This window comes from Mus caroli, chromosome 19 (genome assembly GCF_900094665.2).
Source record: "Mus caroli chromosome 19, CAROLI_EIJ_v1.1, whole genome shotgun sequence".
In the NCBI taxonomy this organism is placed as follows: domain Eukaryota; kingdom Metazoa; phylum Chordata; class Mammalia; order Rodentia; family Muridae; genus Mus; species Mus caroli.
The window spans coordinates 39,273,654-39,290,702 of NC_034588.1; the positions used below are offsets into that span (position 1 = coordinate 39,273,654).

At 51.2% G+C, this 17,049-nt stretch overlaps 1 protein-coding gene across 1 annotated transcript in view; it reads right to left on the reverse strand.

Moving 5' to 3' along the window:
* Nucleotides 1–17,049, reverse strand: part of Loxl4 (lysyl oxidase like 4) — a 20,579-nt gene continuing 3,530 nt past the window's right edge. Inside the window, exons 2-15 of the mRNA XM_021151737.1 lie at nucleotides 15,994–16,289; nucleotides 15,301–15,479; nucleotides 14,311–14,516; nucleotides 12,971–13,009; nucleotides 12,573–12,792; nucleotides 11,872–12,055; nucleotides 11,604–11,758; nucleotides 10,936–11,103; nucleotides 9,939–10,101; nucleotides 7,597–7,840; nucleotides 6,411–6,526; nucleotides 5,651–5,787; nucleotides 5,204–5,315; nucleotides 1–3,131 (exon numbers count right to left, since the gene is read on the reverse strand). Coding sequence (XP_021007396.1) covers nucleotides 3,061–3,131; nucleotides 5,204–5,315; nucleotides 5,651–5,787; nucleotides 6,411–6,526; nucleotides 7,597–7,840; nucleotides 9,939–10,101; nucleotides 10,936–11,103; nucleotides 11,604–11,758; nucleotides 11,872–12,055; nucleotides 12,573–12,792; nucleotides 12,971–13,009; nucleotides 14,311–14,516; nucleotides 15,301–15,479; nucleotides 15,994–16,273 — 2,274 coding nt within the window. The 5' untranslated portion in view covers nucleotides 16,274–16,289 and the 3' untranslated portion in view covers nucleotides 1–3,060. The remainder of the gene's footprint in view (nucleotides 3,132–5,203; nucleotides 5,316–5,650; nucleotides 5,788–6,410; nucleotides 6,527–7,596; nucleotides 7,841–9,938; nucleotides 10,102–10,935; nucleotides 11,104–11,603; nucleotides 11,759–11,871; nucleotides 12,056–12,572; nucleotides 12,793–12,970; nucleotides 13,010–14,310; nucleotides 14,517–15,300; nucleotides 15,480–15,993; nucleotides 16,290–17,049) is intronic.

Below are 17,049 nucleotides of genomic sequence, written 5' to 3' on the forward strand. Positions count from 1 at the left end.
TGCCTTTTATTATTTTTTATGTTATTTATTATTAATATAATAATATATTATAAATATATTTATTTTATATATTACACGTTACCTTATTAATTTTCTGTTATTAATTTTATGTATATCTGAATTCCTGGTAACTGTGGAGGCCATAAGTGTGTGTAGATCTCCCGGGACTAGAATTACAGTTGGTTCTGAGCCACCACATGGATGTTGGGAATTGTACCTGGGTCCTCTGGAAGAACCAGGCTCCTAACTGCTGAGCAGTTAACTGCTCCAGCCCCCAGCATGGCTTTATACCGAGAGACACTTTGAAGGCACACACTTGCCATGTTTTCACACCCTACCCCAAGTTAGATGCCATGACCATGGCCATACATGTACCAGACAGCACTCACCTCTGAGCTACACCCTCAGGCTGGATGACCTTGAGAAGGGACAAACGTGTCTGTGACAGGACTTCTTGTTAGCGGCTTTAGTGTCCTTCTCTAGAGGCATTGTTAATGTTTATTACCGAGTTTTTAAAGAAGCAGCCTGTCTTATGTCTGATCATCAGCTGCGTTTAACTCAGGATAATTCTCATCCGTCTCGGAGAACAGGTTTTTAAGTCAGCATTTGAAAGTTTTGGGACAGTGCTGTCTTCTATTGAAAATATGCTTTTTTTTGCTTACATTATTCCAGTAATTGGGGATGCTGTGTATTAGTCAGTGGTAAGAAGTCCCAGCCACGGCTCAAGCTTGTCCATGCGGGATAAATCCTTGGTTAGATCTAAATGCCACATTTATAAGAGGAGTTAATGGGAGAACACGGTGTGGCTGCTGCTCTCTCAGGGAACAGACCTCTCTAAGATAAGAAGGGCTGTTTGAGTGCTGTGGCTGCGCTGAAAGAAAAGTTAGCTGTGGGGGATAACCTCTCATGGACACTACATATATGTTTTGTGTATGGTAAAGGTCTAAATCTCAGGGTTATGTAGAATTTCTAGTAAAAAGCTACAGTCTCTGTGGATTCTAGTTTTCTCTTCATCGTCTAAAAGCCTGTTAGCTTAGCTTCTGGGGAGAGCTTCCTAGCCCTTCTCTGGAGCACACAGGGTGCCAAGGTGAATGTCTTCTGAGGTTTTTGGTTCTGTCTGGAATTTGGCGGTTGGTATTCTGTTAACATTCCTCATCTAGTTCTAAGTCATGCCCAGCCACCAACCTGCCCGTGTCTTTCCCTTTCAACTCAGAAGTTTAACAGCACAGCCCTTGTATAGCTTTTTCCAGGAATTAGAACTGGCTGCCCCTACCACTCGTGTGATGTGGGCCGGAAAGCTGAGAGCATGCTGGTGGCTGTCTGCCTGGCCTGCTTTTGCTGGCCTCTTGGAAACTAGATCCAACAAGAAGGTGAGGGTAACCTCCCTGCCCAAGTCCAGTCATCACTCGCCACCCCACCCCTAGCTAGCTGCTCACATTCTTTTGCAGAAAGAACATTAGCTTCATGTGTGAGGATAATATCACTGTTTGCTGGATCCAACAGGAAATCAGGCCTTCCCTTGTTTACCTAGACTGTTACACCAAAACAGGCTTCCTGTGCCAGATGAAGGAGATGACGGAATGGAGGAGACAGAAAAAGGTACGTTTTGTTCACAGAAGGTATCCCAAAACATGTCTTTTCACTATGAGGGTAGCTCTTGTACTGTGGGGAGGAGAATGCTGTAAAATCAGTTCTGTCTGCTACCCTCTATTTTTTATTTTGTAGCCTCTGTTATAAAAGTCTAAAGTCTGGGTTACACCTTCTCATTCCTCCCCTTCACCTCTCAGCCTTCCTGACCCAAGATTCACTGTTGATCTTGGGCAGTGTAACTGCAAGGCAGGTTAGTGTGTGACCCAAGAAATGTACTGGGGTGGGCTGTCCCAAGGATTGTGTTCTGAGCGCCATCCAGCTCTAGAGGGAAGGGGGCAGAGTGTAGTGCACTGGAAGCTGCGGAAGCTCAGCTGGTCTGGTCTTTGTAGCAGCCCATAATGAGCAACCTTTATTGGCATTATAAGATCTAGAAGGATCATCTGTGTGTATATCAGTGGAGAAAAGGTCCAGGCGTGCCCTAGAAGACTCCAGGTCTTATACCACCTGAGCAAGAACAGAGCACAGCCGCCTCACTGGATGGTGGCCGCCTCACTGGATGGTGGCCGCCCCCAGGTTTCCTTCTCACTTCTTGTTAACTCGGTCTTCTGTTCCTAACTCTACTGGACCTGTCTTGGTGTTCCTGCAGAGGGGCTTGACTGACCAATTTCTTCTCAGTTGCAAAAGTTTAAGGTGAAGTGGCTTTGGTTAAACCTGAAATTTAGGCTAACCCTACAATGTGGGTGATTCTAAGAGACTGGCCTGCCTGCCAGATATGGCACCTCCCTGGGCTGAGGTCCTCCGAGGCTGAATTCATGTGACCTCAGCCTTCATCTTTCTTTTGGCTACTCTGAAGGAAAGACCCTGACTCGTCATTCTGTGAAACCTGCTCCCCAGCCCCAATAATTGAGGTGGTGATCCATCAGGAAATGGAGGAGGCCTGAGGGTTCAGGGATATTGGAAACACCATGTGTGACCGAATGAAGGTAAAGATGCCAAGGAGAGGCCTCAGAGCCTGAGATGTGAGTTCTAAGTGAGGGTAAGCTGAGGGACTGTGTTCACCAGCTTCTCTGCCAGGTGTGACTTTGACATGGTTCTTTTGCCTGGAGCGTATAGCAGAGAGAACTGACTCCATCCACGGCTTGTGTTCTCTGGTCCTCCAAGACATTTGCAAAGCACCACTTAGAGGGGGCCTTGGTCACAGTTCATCCCTGAGGAACTTAGAGCTCCTGAAACTGGGAACTGTGCATCAAGTTGTAAAGAAGATCGAGTCTCCTGAAGGAAGAGAAGGTTGAGCTGGCCCAGAGCCATCCTGAGAGAACTGCCATCCCGGGTGATGATCTGGCCACTGAAAGGCCTCCTGAGCAGCTTCTTGGTGCCCCTTGTCCTGTGAGTCAGGGCTTTGTGAAGGGCATGGCTCCAGTCAGCTGAGGTATCTGGTGTGTGAGCAGAGCTGGGAGTGCAGTAATGGCTTCAGATCAAGTTGTTCCTGAGTCGCTGTTCCTGCTCCAGGGAGAGCTCTGCATTGGCTCGGTAGGAATCTCCTGTGGGCCAAAGCAGAAGAGTTGAGTGGACAAACCCACCACAGCGCCTTTCTGTCAGGGCAGTCAGGCAGCAACACCGTCTGTTGTGTGGAAAGGCTATACTGGTTTTTCTTTATTCCCTCCCCATGTTCTTTCTGTGTGGCCACTCTACCTGCCTTGTCCCCTGGTTTCCACCTGGTAACTCAACAGCAGCAGGAGACTCTGCAGTGACAGGGGTTGTCTGTGAGTGTAACTCCAACCAGCTTCGTCTCAGCCTCCGCCATGACAGCGAGCGAGCTGGCTCCTGGCTCCCCTCCCTGCAAGCTTACAGGGACAGTAGTTTCTCATTCCTTTACCCCTGGGCTCAGTGTCACTTGTTTCCTGGTCCTCTAAGGAGCTCTTGTCACATAGCTAGCTTCAGGTGCACTGCAGTGAGTCGTACTGTACTCTAGCACTGTCTTTGTGGGTCCCTAGCAGTCTGCTTAGAGAGGCCCCATCATCTCCACGTGCACAGTCCCAATTCCTCTCACATTCTCGTTTCGTTCTGTGTCAGCAAAGTCTACTCAAGTTACCCAGATGTGAAACTTTAATGCTCCTTCTCATTCTCTCCCAGTTGCTGGCAGAGTTTATTTTTAAAACAAATGAGGCTAGGGATATAGCTCGATGATAGGGTGCCTGCCCAGCCCATAGAAGGCCCCGAGTGTGTGAGCCTAGTACCACAGATGAAATATAAAAAACATCTTGACTGAAATTTTGTCAGTGTCCCTGTTTGAGAGAAGGAGACCAGGGAGTGCTTTTCTGTCACAGCCCCCCCCCCCCCAGGGAGCACGTCAGTGATCTAGAAGCTCACAGTCCATTTTTACAAAAGGAAACTACCCAGACATACTGGCACACGCCAGTTCTGTACACAGAGGCTGAGGCAGAAGACTGCCCAAGTTGAAGGCCAGCTGAACTACACATACCTGTTTCAAAGAACAGAACATTGTAATTAAAACCTTGAGGCTGGAGGGATGGCTGAGCAGTTGAGTGTGGACTGCTCTTAAGGGCCTGAGTTTGGTTCCCAGCACCCACACTGTGGGGCTTACAGTGGCCTGGGACTACAGTCCCTCTCGGTTCCATGGACACTTGTGCACATACCTTCACGTGCACACACCATTAAAAAATCTTTAAAAAAAAAAAAAGGAGAAAGAAAGGAAGAGAAGAAAGAAAAGAGCCTTTGGGTTGAGATTTCCTCACTGTCTTAAGTTGGAGAGTGGTGGGAGTTAGAAGGCAGCCACAGAATACTTTTTGTCTTCACTTCTGCGTCTGCGTCTCTTTCAAAGCCCTGCTCAAATACCACTTCCTCAGATATCTCACCCACTCTCTCTGCTTGCTCCCCATTTGCTTTGTACTCCCCAAGGTAGGGCTTTCTGATTCTATGCCTGTACACCCTCTACAGCACGGCGGCCTGTGTCCTACTGTGTGATACTGTGATCAGTACAGTTGTAGTCTTCAAACACACTGACAAGACAGCCCTGCCTTAAATACATAGACCTTAGCAAGTCTAGGCACCGTTCAACTGTGAGATGGAGGGAATTCTGTTTAAAAAGCAGCTAACTCCTTCCTGTATCTATCTGAAACTACAGTCCTCTCTGCTGCTGTTTGTAGCTGGAGGTAACAGCAGAGATCAAGGAGAACTTTTTCCTGGAAAGAAGGCAATTCAGGAAAATGACAGGAAGTGTGTGTGTGTGTGTGTGTGTGTGTGTGTGTGTGTGTTGAGACACAGTTCCTCTACATAGCTCTGGCTGTCCTGGGCTCAAGAGATCTGCCTGTCTTTCCCCAAGTGCCAGGATTAAAGACTTGCACTATCATACCTAGGCAAGAAAAAAAATCTTGATGTGGCTTGGGAGGACAGGAAAGAATCTAAGACTGGAAACTAGTCAGTCATCCATGAAGGCATATAGTTGCTAGGTGGTGAGGTTGATGACCAGTGTCCTCCTACCATAGCTGTCTATATACACCATCTGTGACACACAAGGCACACCAAGGTGTACCTCTTAAAGTTTTCCAGCCCCGGCAGCTATACGAGGCTGGCGTCGCCGTGGCCGCATTACCTGTGTGGCAGTTGTGCAGCCAGACTCGCTGTCCATCATACTTGCAGCGGCACCGTATCATGTTATTGGAGAAATCTGACTCTGCAACGTCGTTTGTGGGGTTCACAACCACCTGCAGTGAAGGGGACATCAAAGCGGGGGATGTGGTTTCTGAGTGACTTTACATCTTACCTGGTATTCTGCAAAATGGTCTCTCTATGCCCTGATTTGCTGATCCTTAGTCACCCCCAGGTGGTAGACATCAGCATCCCTCTTCCCAGATGTACAGATGAAGATTAAGAATTACCCACTGTCCACCGAATCAGGACTCAAACCCAGAGCCTTGGGGTCCCCTTTGGGCTCCACCCCTACAACACAGCTCCTAAAAGGAACAGATCTGTTGGCTCCCCCGGGGAACCACCTTTCTCTGATGCCCAGAGCTTCTGTGACTGCTGGAGTCATCCTTACCTGGAAGATATAGTCCCCTGGACCCACATCTGTGATATCCACCCACTGGCAATCGATGTCATGCCGGTAGGTGTCCCAGCAGCCTACAGCCACTCCCTGTTCCCCAAAGTTGGCACATGCATAGCGCCGCTGCACTCCTGAAAAGGACAGTACACAGTTACCATTGCACCGAGAAGGCACATGTGCCCAGGCATTTTGTGGTTGCTCACCGGCTTCATTAGTTAATCCTCAAACTGGCTGGACCAGCTCTGTACTTCTGCCCAGTCCATGGGTTCAGTTAAAACTTGCCTGAGTACAGAATTCCTGCTAGCTGAATTTAGCATGGGCAAACAACATTCATGACAAAGACTGTTACTTTGGATGCTCCAATAAAAGTTCCTGTTGGCCTGAGAACTGTGAGCGAGGATTCTAGCCTTTCTGAACTAATTCTGTCCACCAGCCCTTGGCAGGCCTGGTTTTCATCTGGATACATCACTTAGGGATCAGACTGTGGGGTACATGTAGGAAACACATTCCCTGCCCTCCAAGAGTTGCTCAAAGTGTTAAGCCTTTTTAAGGTGATACAAACTGGTGGGAATTGAGAGGAAATGAGGACTTTCCACCTGTTTTGGAAGCCAGAAATTGACATTTCGTATTGCCAGGCTAGAATATTCAAGAGCCTGGGGCTACTGGACAGGGGAGAGAGGAGCTTAGACCCAAAGGTACTTGAGAAATCCGTTCGAAGTACACCAGGAGGCTATATAAATAGAAACCCACGAACCTGAGGGGCAGTTTGTATCTTCTAGACAGAAGCTGGCCTTATGTCCCTCAGCCACCTTGGAGCCATTGAGCGTGAGCAGGTCATAATGGGTGAAGACCTCGATGCTGTGGTAGTGCCTGAGGAAGGAGGAGAGCTGTTAGCCCTACAGCAATAGGAGTGGGTCATCAGGAGACAGTAGCAGGGGAGGCTGAGTGAGGCCCATCATTACCCACAGGGGAAAGCTGTAATAACAGGGCAGTGCCTGCCCTTCCTCCTAAGTCCAAGATGAGCATGGTCACAGACTTCTTTGCTGGCATCCCTGCCAGGCAGCAAGGCACAGCCATCCCCTCTACTTGGAATCTTAATTCAGATAGAAGAGGTACAAACTGCCCCTGGTGGCCTTCAGAAAGCTGGGACCTGGGCTGCAGGATCCAAGACAGAGGTGGGTGGGGGAGCACTGGCCCAGAGATGGCCTAAGTAGTGAAGAAGCTGGGGAGAGAGTTTATTGTGCTCCATCAGCCTGGGACCAAATTGCTACCATATTTTCCAATCCAGTGGTAATGACAGCTCTGTGCATGCTACAGGAAAAGGTGCTTATTAACTCAGGCAAGGCCAAGTCCTCAAATCGCTGCCCATTCCTCTCAGCTTTCCCTGTTGCACATCTATGTCCTGAAAGAAAATAGGACATTTCCCCTTCCACTCTGCCTCCGTCACAGGCATTGCCTCTCCTTTCTGGTCTGCGGGTTCCTTACAAGAAAGGATGCTCATTGTCTCCTTCCATACCAGTCGGTTCCCTGCCATTCCCTGCTTCGCCTTGTCACTGCAGGAACCTGCCAACTTTCTCTGCTGCGCAAGCATCCTGTTTTGTGTCTCCACACTTCTGGAGTCCCCACGACTTGACAGGGGCTGCCTAAGTCCAGTATAGGAAAAGTATGTAATACCATACTTAGCATACATAGCAGAGACCAACACTGGCAATCATGCACAACTGGCCCTATAAGCACCATTCACAAGGGTATAGCCAAAGATTGGAGATGGATATACATTGTAGGGCACAGGTAGGTGCTTCAGGGATCCTCTTGTCTCCTGGGGCAGGCCCAGCCAAGTGCCTAGAAAGGCAGACTTAACCAGGAGTTTGCCTGAGGCCAGAGGAAACCAAACTGTTTAGTCCCTAACCCTCTAGAGCCAAGTATAAGCTGGTACCAACCTGTGGCACTGGTGCCAAATCCAGCTGTGGCGTCCAGCCTTGGGACGGAAGTCGGCCCGGCCAAGGTTATAGATCTGTGAGGAGAAGCGCAGCAAGCGCCGGTACCCGTAGGGCCAGTCCATGTGATCAGCAGACTTGGAAAGGCAATTTTCCTCGTGAGCACAGTACAGCATGCTGAGTGGACGATCCTCCAAGTACGCCGTCTCTTGTACCAGCTGGGCGTTCATCACAAGGTCTGGAGCACCTGGGGGACAGGAGATGAGGTGGGGAGCAGGGGTGAGAAAGCCAGTGCCTGCTATCCAGCATAAGCACAGCTCACCCCCAGACTACTGAAAGAACGCAAGAAGGGCAACCGAGTGGAAAGGTGTGAGTCCAGTAACAGGGACCTGGGAAGCAGCCCCATTGTCATGGTTAAGTTTGGAGCCAGCATTCATTCTTGGCTGGGGCTCACTGTCCCAGGCTTTAACTGCATAATGTTTTTGTACCTCATATCTTGTCATCTACAAGGTGGGAATCACATTGGCTATATTAATAAGCAGTATCTGTAATATGCTTAGAGCATTGTCTAGCCTTCAGTAAACAGGAAGTGGATATATGCTATATTTCTTTCATAAAATGCTTTTCATCTTACAAAGGGCCTTTGTGTAGCTTAGTGGAGGAAAAAAAAGGCTCTCAAAGGCTTTGCTAATATCTAACTTGGTTATTTCAGCCAAGCCTTTGCCTTTCCCTGGAGGGCTGGAGGGAGAGGACAGGAGGGGAAAATGGAAGGAGTCGGTTGTGGAGCCTGCCCCTCACTGTGTTGTTCAGTCCACTGAGCTCTGGGCCTTGCTCCCTCTGGATGGTCCATCCTAGCTACTCACTTCTGTAGTCTCCCATGCACTCATTCCTCGGACATCCAGGCTATCTCCAGTGCACCTCTGCAATGTAGAAGTCCAACCTGAGGTCAGCAAGGTGGACCAGCCAGGAAAAGTGCATGCTATGCAAACCTGTGGACCTGAGTTCAACTCTTGTCTTCCAAGTGGAAGGAGAGACCTGACTCCCAAAAAGGTACACACATACACAAAACAACAACATTTTGTTTTTAAATCCAGTGTGCCTAAGTCTGTCAGCCCAGCCCCTTTCTTCTCCTTTAAGGGTCTCTCTTCTGAAGCCTCTCCCATCACTGTCCTTCAAGCATCAGTACCGGTATGTGGTGATCCATTGCTGTTGCCACATAACCTCAGAAGAGAAAAGGGGCCTTTCTCACAGGTGTTTGAGGTTAGGTATGCTGCCAGGTATGTGTGCCGATGAGAGTGATTGATAGGACCACTGGCTTGTTTCACTGGGTTTGGAGTGCACTACGACACATAATGCCTGTCAACATGCACTTGAGATTCCTGTGGATTCTGATGGAGAGAGCCAGGATATGGCCAGTGTCAGACCTGAGTTCCTAATATGGCCAGTGTCAGACCTGAGCTCCTAAAGGCAAGGAGAGCTTGCAGAGAGAGTGAGGGGGAAACAAGAAAGGTGAGGAAAGTCAAGAGAGAGGTGGCTGAGTACAGGCTGCTGGTCAGCCACCTGAATGGCTGTTGGCGCCAAATGTGCTCATTATGTCAGCTGCACTGGAAGTGCTTAAAGTCCAAGGTTGCCAAGCAACCAGCATGTGAGGCCTGGTTGCAGAGGGCACCACCAGCATCCTGTCCCTCTTTAGGGGAGGTTAAGAAGGGTGGGCACAGGGCTCTCCTCTGGGTGTGCTACACAGAGGGCTCCCTGACAGGTTGGAGAGTGGCTGGGAAGAAGGTCAAGTGGCCTCTGGGGTTGGTGCCAGCCTGCAGCCTTTGGACTGGATGTAATTCCCTTGGCTCAGGCCTTGCTGGTCAATGTCAAACAGATGCTGCCACCCTGAGAATCTGGGTCTGTGGGGCAATCTCTTGCCACAAACCAGTCGTGTCCTCAAGTCTTTTGGGTAAACTCCACAGCTTGGACGGGAACCCACAGCTTGGCCTTAGGCTCTGGTGTGCCACACATCTGTGTATCCTCCACAGCATATTTCAAAGTATTCCCCACAGACAATAAATTCATTCTATGTTGTAACTCAGCACACCCGAAGTTCTGAGAAAAACCGTTACCCCTCCTAAATGCAGTGGACTGCCTGCCACGTGTTCTATTCTGTGTCACTCTTTTAAAATCCATTGTTCACCATCCTCAAGTTGCAAGGCCTTTTTCCAGTTTCTTGTGCTTTTCTCAATTCTCACAGTAACTCCATGAGGGAGTGACAGACAGCTCAGTCTCCCAGCTGGAAAACAGTGGAGCGCTCCCTGTGTCTGCTCCCTGACCCTGCCACCCACCCGTCCTTCACTCACTGTTCATACAGGCAACGCCAGCCGAGAAGCGCCCTGGGCCGTGGGAACAGTGCACGGGCCCATGCCTCTGACACTGCTGCAGGGCCATTTCTGTGCCTGAGCATCGAACTCCACTCATCACCACTTCTTTGGCCTCTGGTGTCCCCTGCCAGTACCAGGTGTCCTGGGGAGACAGTATGTCCCATCAGAGCTGAGAGGTAGCACAGTGCAAAGTCGTTCTGATGCCTCCATCCTACCATCCCTCCAACCAGTCCAGCACAGGCCTTAAATTCTTCAGTGAGGAGAGCCCTACCTAGTGGGCAGCCCTATCACATTTGAACCCCTCTGACACTAAGGGTTTCTATGTAATTGGGGCAATGCCCTACTGCCCTACTGCCCCAATTCCCTACTGCCCCAGTGACCTATGGCACTGTCCCATCCATGTCTAAGAAGGCAGCTCTGCTGTTTGAGTGGGACAAGCCTGACCCCTCATTCTCACATCAGGTAATGTGTCCCTCCTCCTCCCCCATTCCCAGCTGCCCCTCACATCCCAACCAGGGCAGAGTCTGGGCCTCTCGAGTGACATCTGCTCTTGCACAGTCCAACACACCTGTTGGGAGCCCACAGATAGCGATTCTGCCCCAGCCTCCTCCCTCTTTTACCCTTAGACTTTGCAGCCCTCTCCCTGGAGAGCACACTGCAACCCCCTGGCCCCACATCTCCTCCACTGAGTCAAACGTCCGCCAGCCACGAGCTTGTACATGAGCTGTTTCTTCTTCCTCCATCTAGTTAGCCTCAATTCATGGTTCCTTCAGATGAAACTATATACCAGGTCATCTCAGCAGCCTTCCCTCAGCTCTGCTCTTGTCACCCAGTTGGTGACAACCTATAGCTTCACTCGTGAATAAGTGCCGAAGGAATGAATGAACGGGTGGCCAGCAGCTCTGGCAGAGAGGGGTTCTAGTCCTGCCTGCCCAGGAGGCTGTGGCTGTAGGAACAGAGCCAACCTGAGACCTACCTTGAGAGCAAAGTTGGCAAATCCCAGACCAAGTTGCCGACAGGTCACCATGGCTTCGGTGAGCCCCCAGTGGTCACTGCATACAGTCCCCCATCGTGGGACCCCATTCACCTCCACCTGCACCTCCACCACTCCCTCTTCGGAGTTGCGTCCACCAGCCAAGCGCACCTGCAATAGGCAGAGACCAGTAAGGAGAGAAGCCAGGGTTGCCAGCTGGGAGACCCGCCAGACAGTCCACCTCTATCTCCTATAACATAAGCTTAGATCATTAGCTAGTGTGTGATGGCTCTGCTTGCTAGAAAAATCTGGCTGTGGCAGGGGCTTCTGCCCTGGACCTTGCCCTCCTACCTACCTACATAGAGTCTCCCACTATCAGTGGTGACTCGGTTTGCCAAGGGCATTTGTGTCTGCCACCTTGTCTACTGTCATCCCGTGAGAGAGTTAGCACCATTTTCCAAAACGCCAGCAACCTGCCCACCATCCCCAGAACCACTCCCCAGCACTGTTTGCTGGTAGTCTTTGGCTTGCACTTTCTTTCTCAGCTTTTCTCAGTTCCTGGGTGTGTGAGGCCAGTGTGTATACCAGTGAAGTCCCACGTCCCGCTGCCATCTAGGGAGCTCTTAGGCCACCCCAGGCCCCTGCCTGAGGGCATTCAGGCCTAAACCCACCTTGTTCTGGAAGCCCATGTCTGGGATGTTGCACCTGACAGCAGCGTCGTTTGCATGTTGACAACCATTCTGGGATCCTTCCAGGGCAAGGCAGTCACCCAGGGTCCGCTCATACCCCCGGCAGCGCACCTCACTCAGGTGGATGGGTCCTAGCCCTGCAGGGAAGAGTGTACTGGGTGAGGCTCCTCTGTAAACCACAGCCGCGACTTCCTCTCCCTGGGGAGGGTACATCCGAGCCCTCTTAGACACCCCGGACCTCTTTGCTCACCTTGACCCAGCTGGGCCCCAAAAAGGGCCTCCCGGGCAGAGCCAAAGCCAAGCTGGCGACACACGACGCTGGCTGAGATGAGGTTCCACCTGTGGTCACAGACTGTGCCCCACTGGCGGTTCATGAGCACTTCCACACGGCCCTCACCCACCTGAGCCCCAGAGCGCAGGCGCACTTTCAGCTCCTGCTGAAAGGGAGAGAACGGGCTTCAGGGGTGGACCTCAGGGTGGGGCTCCTGTAAGCTTCACCAGCCAGAGGCAAAGCCTAGGTTCCAATTCTGCCTTTGGCTTCCCACAACTATCTCTAGACCTCTGCTTCTTCACTGGTGTGCGTGTGCGTGTGCGTGTGCGTGTGCGTGTGTGTGTGTGTGTGTGTGTGTGTGTGTGTGTTGGCGGCGGGGCTCACTAGCGCTCTCTCACCTACTTTTTTAAAAGACCAGGCTCAGGTTCAGTGCCTTCACCCTCAGTGGGTTGCAGCTACAATTTAATTACTCTTTTCACGGTTGCCTTCTATCCATGGCAAATAATGTCAACTTTCCATCTATGGGAGGATGATAAATGACCTCCTTTAAAAAAAAAAAATCCTTCCCAAGGAGCCCAGCTCCTCCTCCCCTTATGGCTCCTCTCTCCTCTACCCCACTGGGCAGGGCACTGCTGGGCAGGACCTGCACCTGCAGATTGGTCAGGACCCTGGGGGCTGACCTCTGCATGGGACTCCTTGTGTGTCGGCTTTGGCTTCTGTCGGCGGAAGTGGGGCCCTGACACACAGCTGACCACAGCGTGCATGCCGCCTGGACAGGCTGGCCGAAGCTTGCCCCTTCCTGGAGCCACCTGTACCTGGCACTTGGCCAAGTGGGGCTCTGTCCCCAGACAGTCAACCCGGTGAATCCAGAAGGAATTCTTTTTTGTCAAGCTGTTGAGCCTGGAACATAAGAAAATATGGATTGGAGGAGCGTTTGAGTGGGGATGAGGGAGCTCAGAGGAGAAGGGGGGGAGGAAAAGAAAAGGGGAGAAGGGATAAGAGGAGGGGGAGCACTTCCTGGGAGGAGGGGGAGCGCTTCATGTCATACCCCTTTGCCTGCTAACATACCACTACTCACCTAGACTTGGGATCCTTCATCTTCAGATTCCAGACTTTTCTGTGACAGAGAAAACAGATAGGGTGAAGGGGTGCAAGAACTCTCCTTGCCCTCCCACCTTGGTTCCTCAGTTCCGAAGTTCATAGCAGACTTCATAGCTTATGGATGTTTTCTCAGCTCTTACTTTAATACCGAGATGTTTAGGAGCCTGATGGGATGTCCACCCCACAGATAGGGATGGCTGCTCTTCCACTTTACAGAGAAGGCAAGCAAGCTCCCTCAGCTCACCCTACAGTCTCCACTGCACTGGGGTTGCCATGGAGTTAGTAACTCATCCTTGCCTTTCCTCCGAGCCCCTAAATCCAGATGACAGGGTCCTTTAGAGGGTACCTGGGAGGAGAGACTTGGGAAAGGTCACCTGGAAGTCGGGGGCTTTATTGGGGGGGGGGCTGCCACCCAGGCTGTAACCAGGGCTGTCCTCCTGAAGGGAGGTGAATCAGCAGGGCCTGACTTGCAATTACTAGGTATTGAGGAGCCAGGGGACCATGTCCCCCTCATTCCCACAGATAGTGTCACATGCCTGCCCACCATGTCCTTTATTCAGAATCACAGTTCTCTAAGCCAGAGGCAAAGGACTTAACTGCCTAGAAGACAGACACGTGGCAACCCAGTAGGGGTGGGGCAGGCTAGATGACTTAGAGGTGCCTTGAGCTGTCTTGAGAAATGTTTGAGGCTGTCTCTGACACAGATGGTGGAACTGGGCTTGTGGTGGGTGTTTATGGAGCTAGTGGGATCTTCTGTGACAGTTTGGTCACATTTCTGAGAGTATTTTTATGTCTCCTTTACCCAAACTCCCCACCCCAGGTCTAGCTTGCATACAACCCAATTATAGTCCAGCTTGGGTCAGGACAGGAGTTCCCTGGACAGCACTGAGTTGCAGCAGAGGGTGGTTGAGGGCCATGTACCCCAACCAAGGCCCAGGGCTACTTCTTGATGGAGCCAAGTCCTGCCCCGGATGGGCCACACTGTAGGAACTACAAAGTCCTAAGAATCATCTGGAAGTGGCCAGAAAGTAAACGTCACGCTTGCCAACCCAACAGAAAGAACTGATGGTGGGATACAATGAAAGCAATTGAATGGAAATGCGTCCCTCCAGAATCTCACTGAGCCATTCAACATGGTTTATACTGCGCATGCGCGTTTATAGAGCGTGCGCATGCGCTTGCGCACGAGACACACACAGACACGTGCAACTCTTTAAGGTTTACATCCTACACACTCGCAAACACGCATGCACCCACACACAGGTACGCACAGACACATAAACACACAGGTCAAACTTGGCAATCCTGCCCTCCTACCTGTAGTAGTGACTGTTGACAGATGTCTGACTGGGAAAGCCCAGCATCCCGCACACAACCCTGCTGTTGTTCATGGTCCAGCCCTGGTCACACACCTGCCTCCAGTGGCCGTCGTACCGTACTTCCACAGCCCCCTCAGTCACTGGGCTGTGCCTTTTGGCACTGGCGAGGATGGGTTTCAGCCGTACCTCTTCTAGCCGCCGGCCCTGCAAGGCATAGAGTCACCTTACCATAGGCCATGTCCCTAGGTCCTGGGACTCTTGGAGTACAGTGCAGATTTTCCTGAGAAAGCCAGGCTTAGAATCATCTTCCTGCCCCTCATTGTCAGCCCCAGAGAGCAGGGGGCATTTGCTGAAGGCTATAGGGAAAATGGAAGCTGAAGTCTTGGTTCGTCTAGACTCTTTCCCTCCTTGGATCTATCAAACTGAGAACAGGACTAGAGCCCTTGGAGGATGAAGGTGTTTGCTGGGCATGGAGGGGTCTTCTTTGTACCACCCTGGAAAGAACTGAAATGCACAAGAATAGTTGTTTGGGACCAACTCCTGTTTCCTTGGTTCCTCAAGACCCACTACCCCTATCCCTGGGTGACTTGAACCCGTGTAGGGAGCCCCCCCAAGGTGGACCATTTCTGATCCAGTGTGCCAGGGCCAGCTGTCCTCAGTCAGAGGCTGCCTGGCGAGCAGAGGGTGGGAGCCAGCTCCCTGCCCTGCCCAATGCTGTTGTTTGGCTTGAGCTGTTTTTAGCTTGGGGTTGTTTGCGCTAGGAAGAGGCAGCAATTGTGGCCAAGCCTGTGGCTGGAGCAGCCCCTTAGTCCCACGTCCACCTCCTTCACAGGGAGCAGTTTCTCAGGTCCCACCAGGCCTAGCGTCTGGTCCCCTGACTGGCTCTACATGAATGGCTTCTCCTTCCTCCAGGTTCACTCTGCAGGAGGCTTTCTGCCTCATCTAGTCCTCAGCTCAGGATGGGACCTAGACAGCTGAGCTGCCTCACCTGAGGCCCGAGGGCATTGGAGACCTTCTCAGAGTGATATCCGTGCTGGCGCCGTGGGTGGCATACGACCCCAACATCTTCTGAGTGTCTGCAGTCACTGACACCCCAGCCGTTAGAGCCACACTGATCTAGGGTCTTCTCTGTGCCCAAACAACGAACATTGTCCAGCCAGATGGGACCTGTTGAGGGAGGGAAGATGAAGTCAAGGGTGAGGAGAGAGCGAGAGAGACTGCTTTCTCTCTGGTGGGACATTACACTGTCAAGCACTGAGGAGCAAGGGAAAGGGAGTTGGTTCTCTGGGGTCTTAGTGGCCATACCCACTGCTTCCTCTTGGTGTTGGGTCCACAGAAACTGTTTCTGGTAGATCTAGTGACTGATCACTAGTCCATCAGTCTACCGTTCTGTCCATCAGTTACTTCCTAAGTACCTACTGTGTGCAAATCACTATGCTAAGAGAAGTTAGACTTTAGTGGTGCTGGTGATCTCATTCCAAGCAAGAATGGGAAGGTCAGAGCAGAGGTCATTTGCAGCTAAACCCAGGAAGTGCCTCCAAGAGGCCATTTCACCTGGTCATGAAAGGTTGGGTAGGCTTCTAGAAAGTTCTACTGGAGCCTCATCAAGCCCAGTCCTAAGAGAAAGAAGCTTGCTCCTGTGTCCTTGCATCTTGTGAGACAGTGTGTCATGGCCACTCACCCTCTCCTTGACCATACTTGGCACTGTGTGCCCAGGTCAAGGCTGACTCAAAGCCCAGCTGTCGGCAGGCCACGGTAGCCTCCTGGAGAGCGAAGTCATCATCACACACCGTGCCCCACTGGCCCTGGTGCAGCACCTCCAAGCGGCCCTCCTCTGGTCTGTCTGCTGGCCCCACAAGCCTGAGCTTCTTGGTGCCTGATGACTGCGGCCTGCTGGAAGGGGCTTGGCTTAGCAGCAATAGCAGGAACAGGGAGAAGGTGGGTGGTTGGGGCCACATCATGGTGATTTCAGAGCGCCTGGGGAAGGAACGAACGGTGATCACCACCTCCACTCAAGGAGAGTAGGCAGGAGGGAGAGAGGCCTACTCACTCAATGCAGTCCCTGGATCCTCCAGGAGTACCATCAGATTAGAAACATCTGCCTAGCCATAACACCACTGTCTGGCTTCTGCTGTTCCAGCACCCCAAGTAAAGGGGGTGTATAAATGCTGGGGTGGGAAGGACTATGCAGGGCAACAGGGTCTTTAACTACTGCTGTGTGGCCTGGCCAAGTCTCTTATGTCCAAGGTGAGGTTGAGCCAAATATCATCTGCTGTCTTCCCCAGCTTGGATGGCATGTTCTTCCAGTCATAGCCCAGATTTGTAGCTGTGTCGTTCATGCATTGGTTACAATAGTTTGGGGAGGGACTTCACTTTGGTCCATTTAAGTCAGGTGTACTACGGACACTTAAGTGAAGACATTAAATATACTCCCCACCTTCCCTTCACACGGAGATGTAGGGTTGGGGGAGGCTTTTAAAGAAGGGATGTTTAAGCTGGGCGTGGTGGCTCCCACATACAATCCCAATACTTGGGAGATAGAAGCAGGAAGATCAAGTGTCCAAGGTCAGCCTCCGTTACATAGTGAGTTCAGCCTGGGCCATGTGAGACCCTGTCTCAAAAACCAGCTAACCAAAGAAAGTAAGAAAGAAAGAAAAAAAGAAAGAAAGAAAGAAAGAAAGAAAGAAAGAAAGAAAGAAAGGAAGGAAGGAAGGAAGGAAGGAAGGAAGGAAGGAAG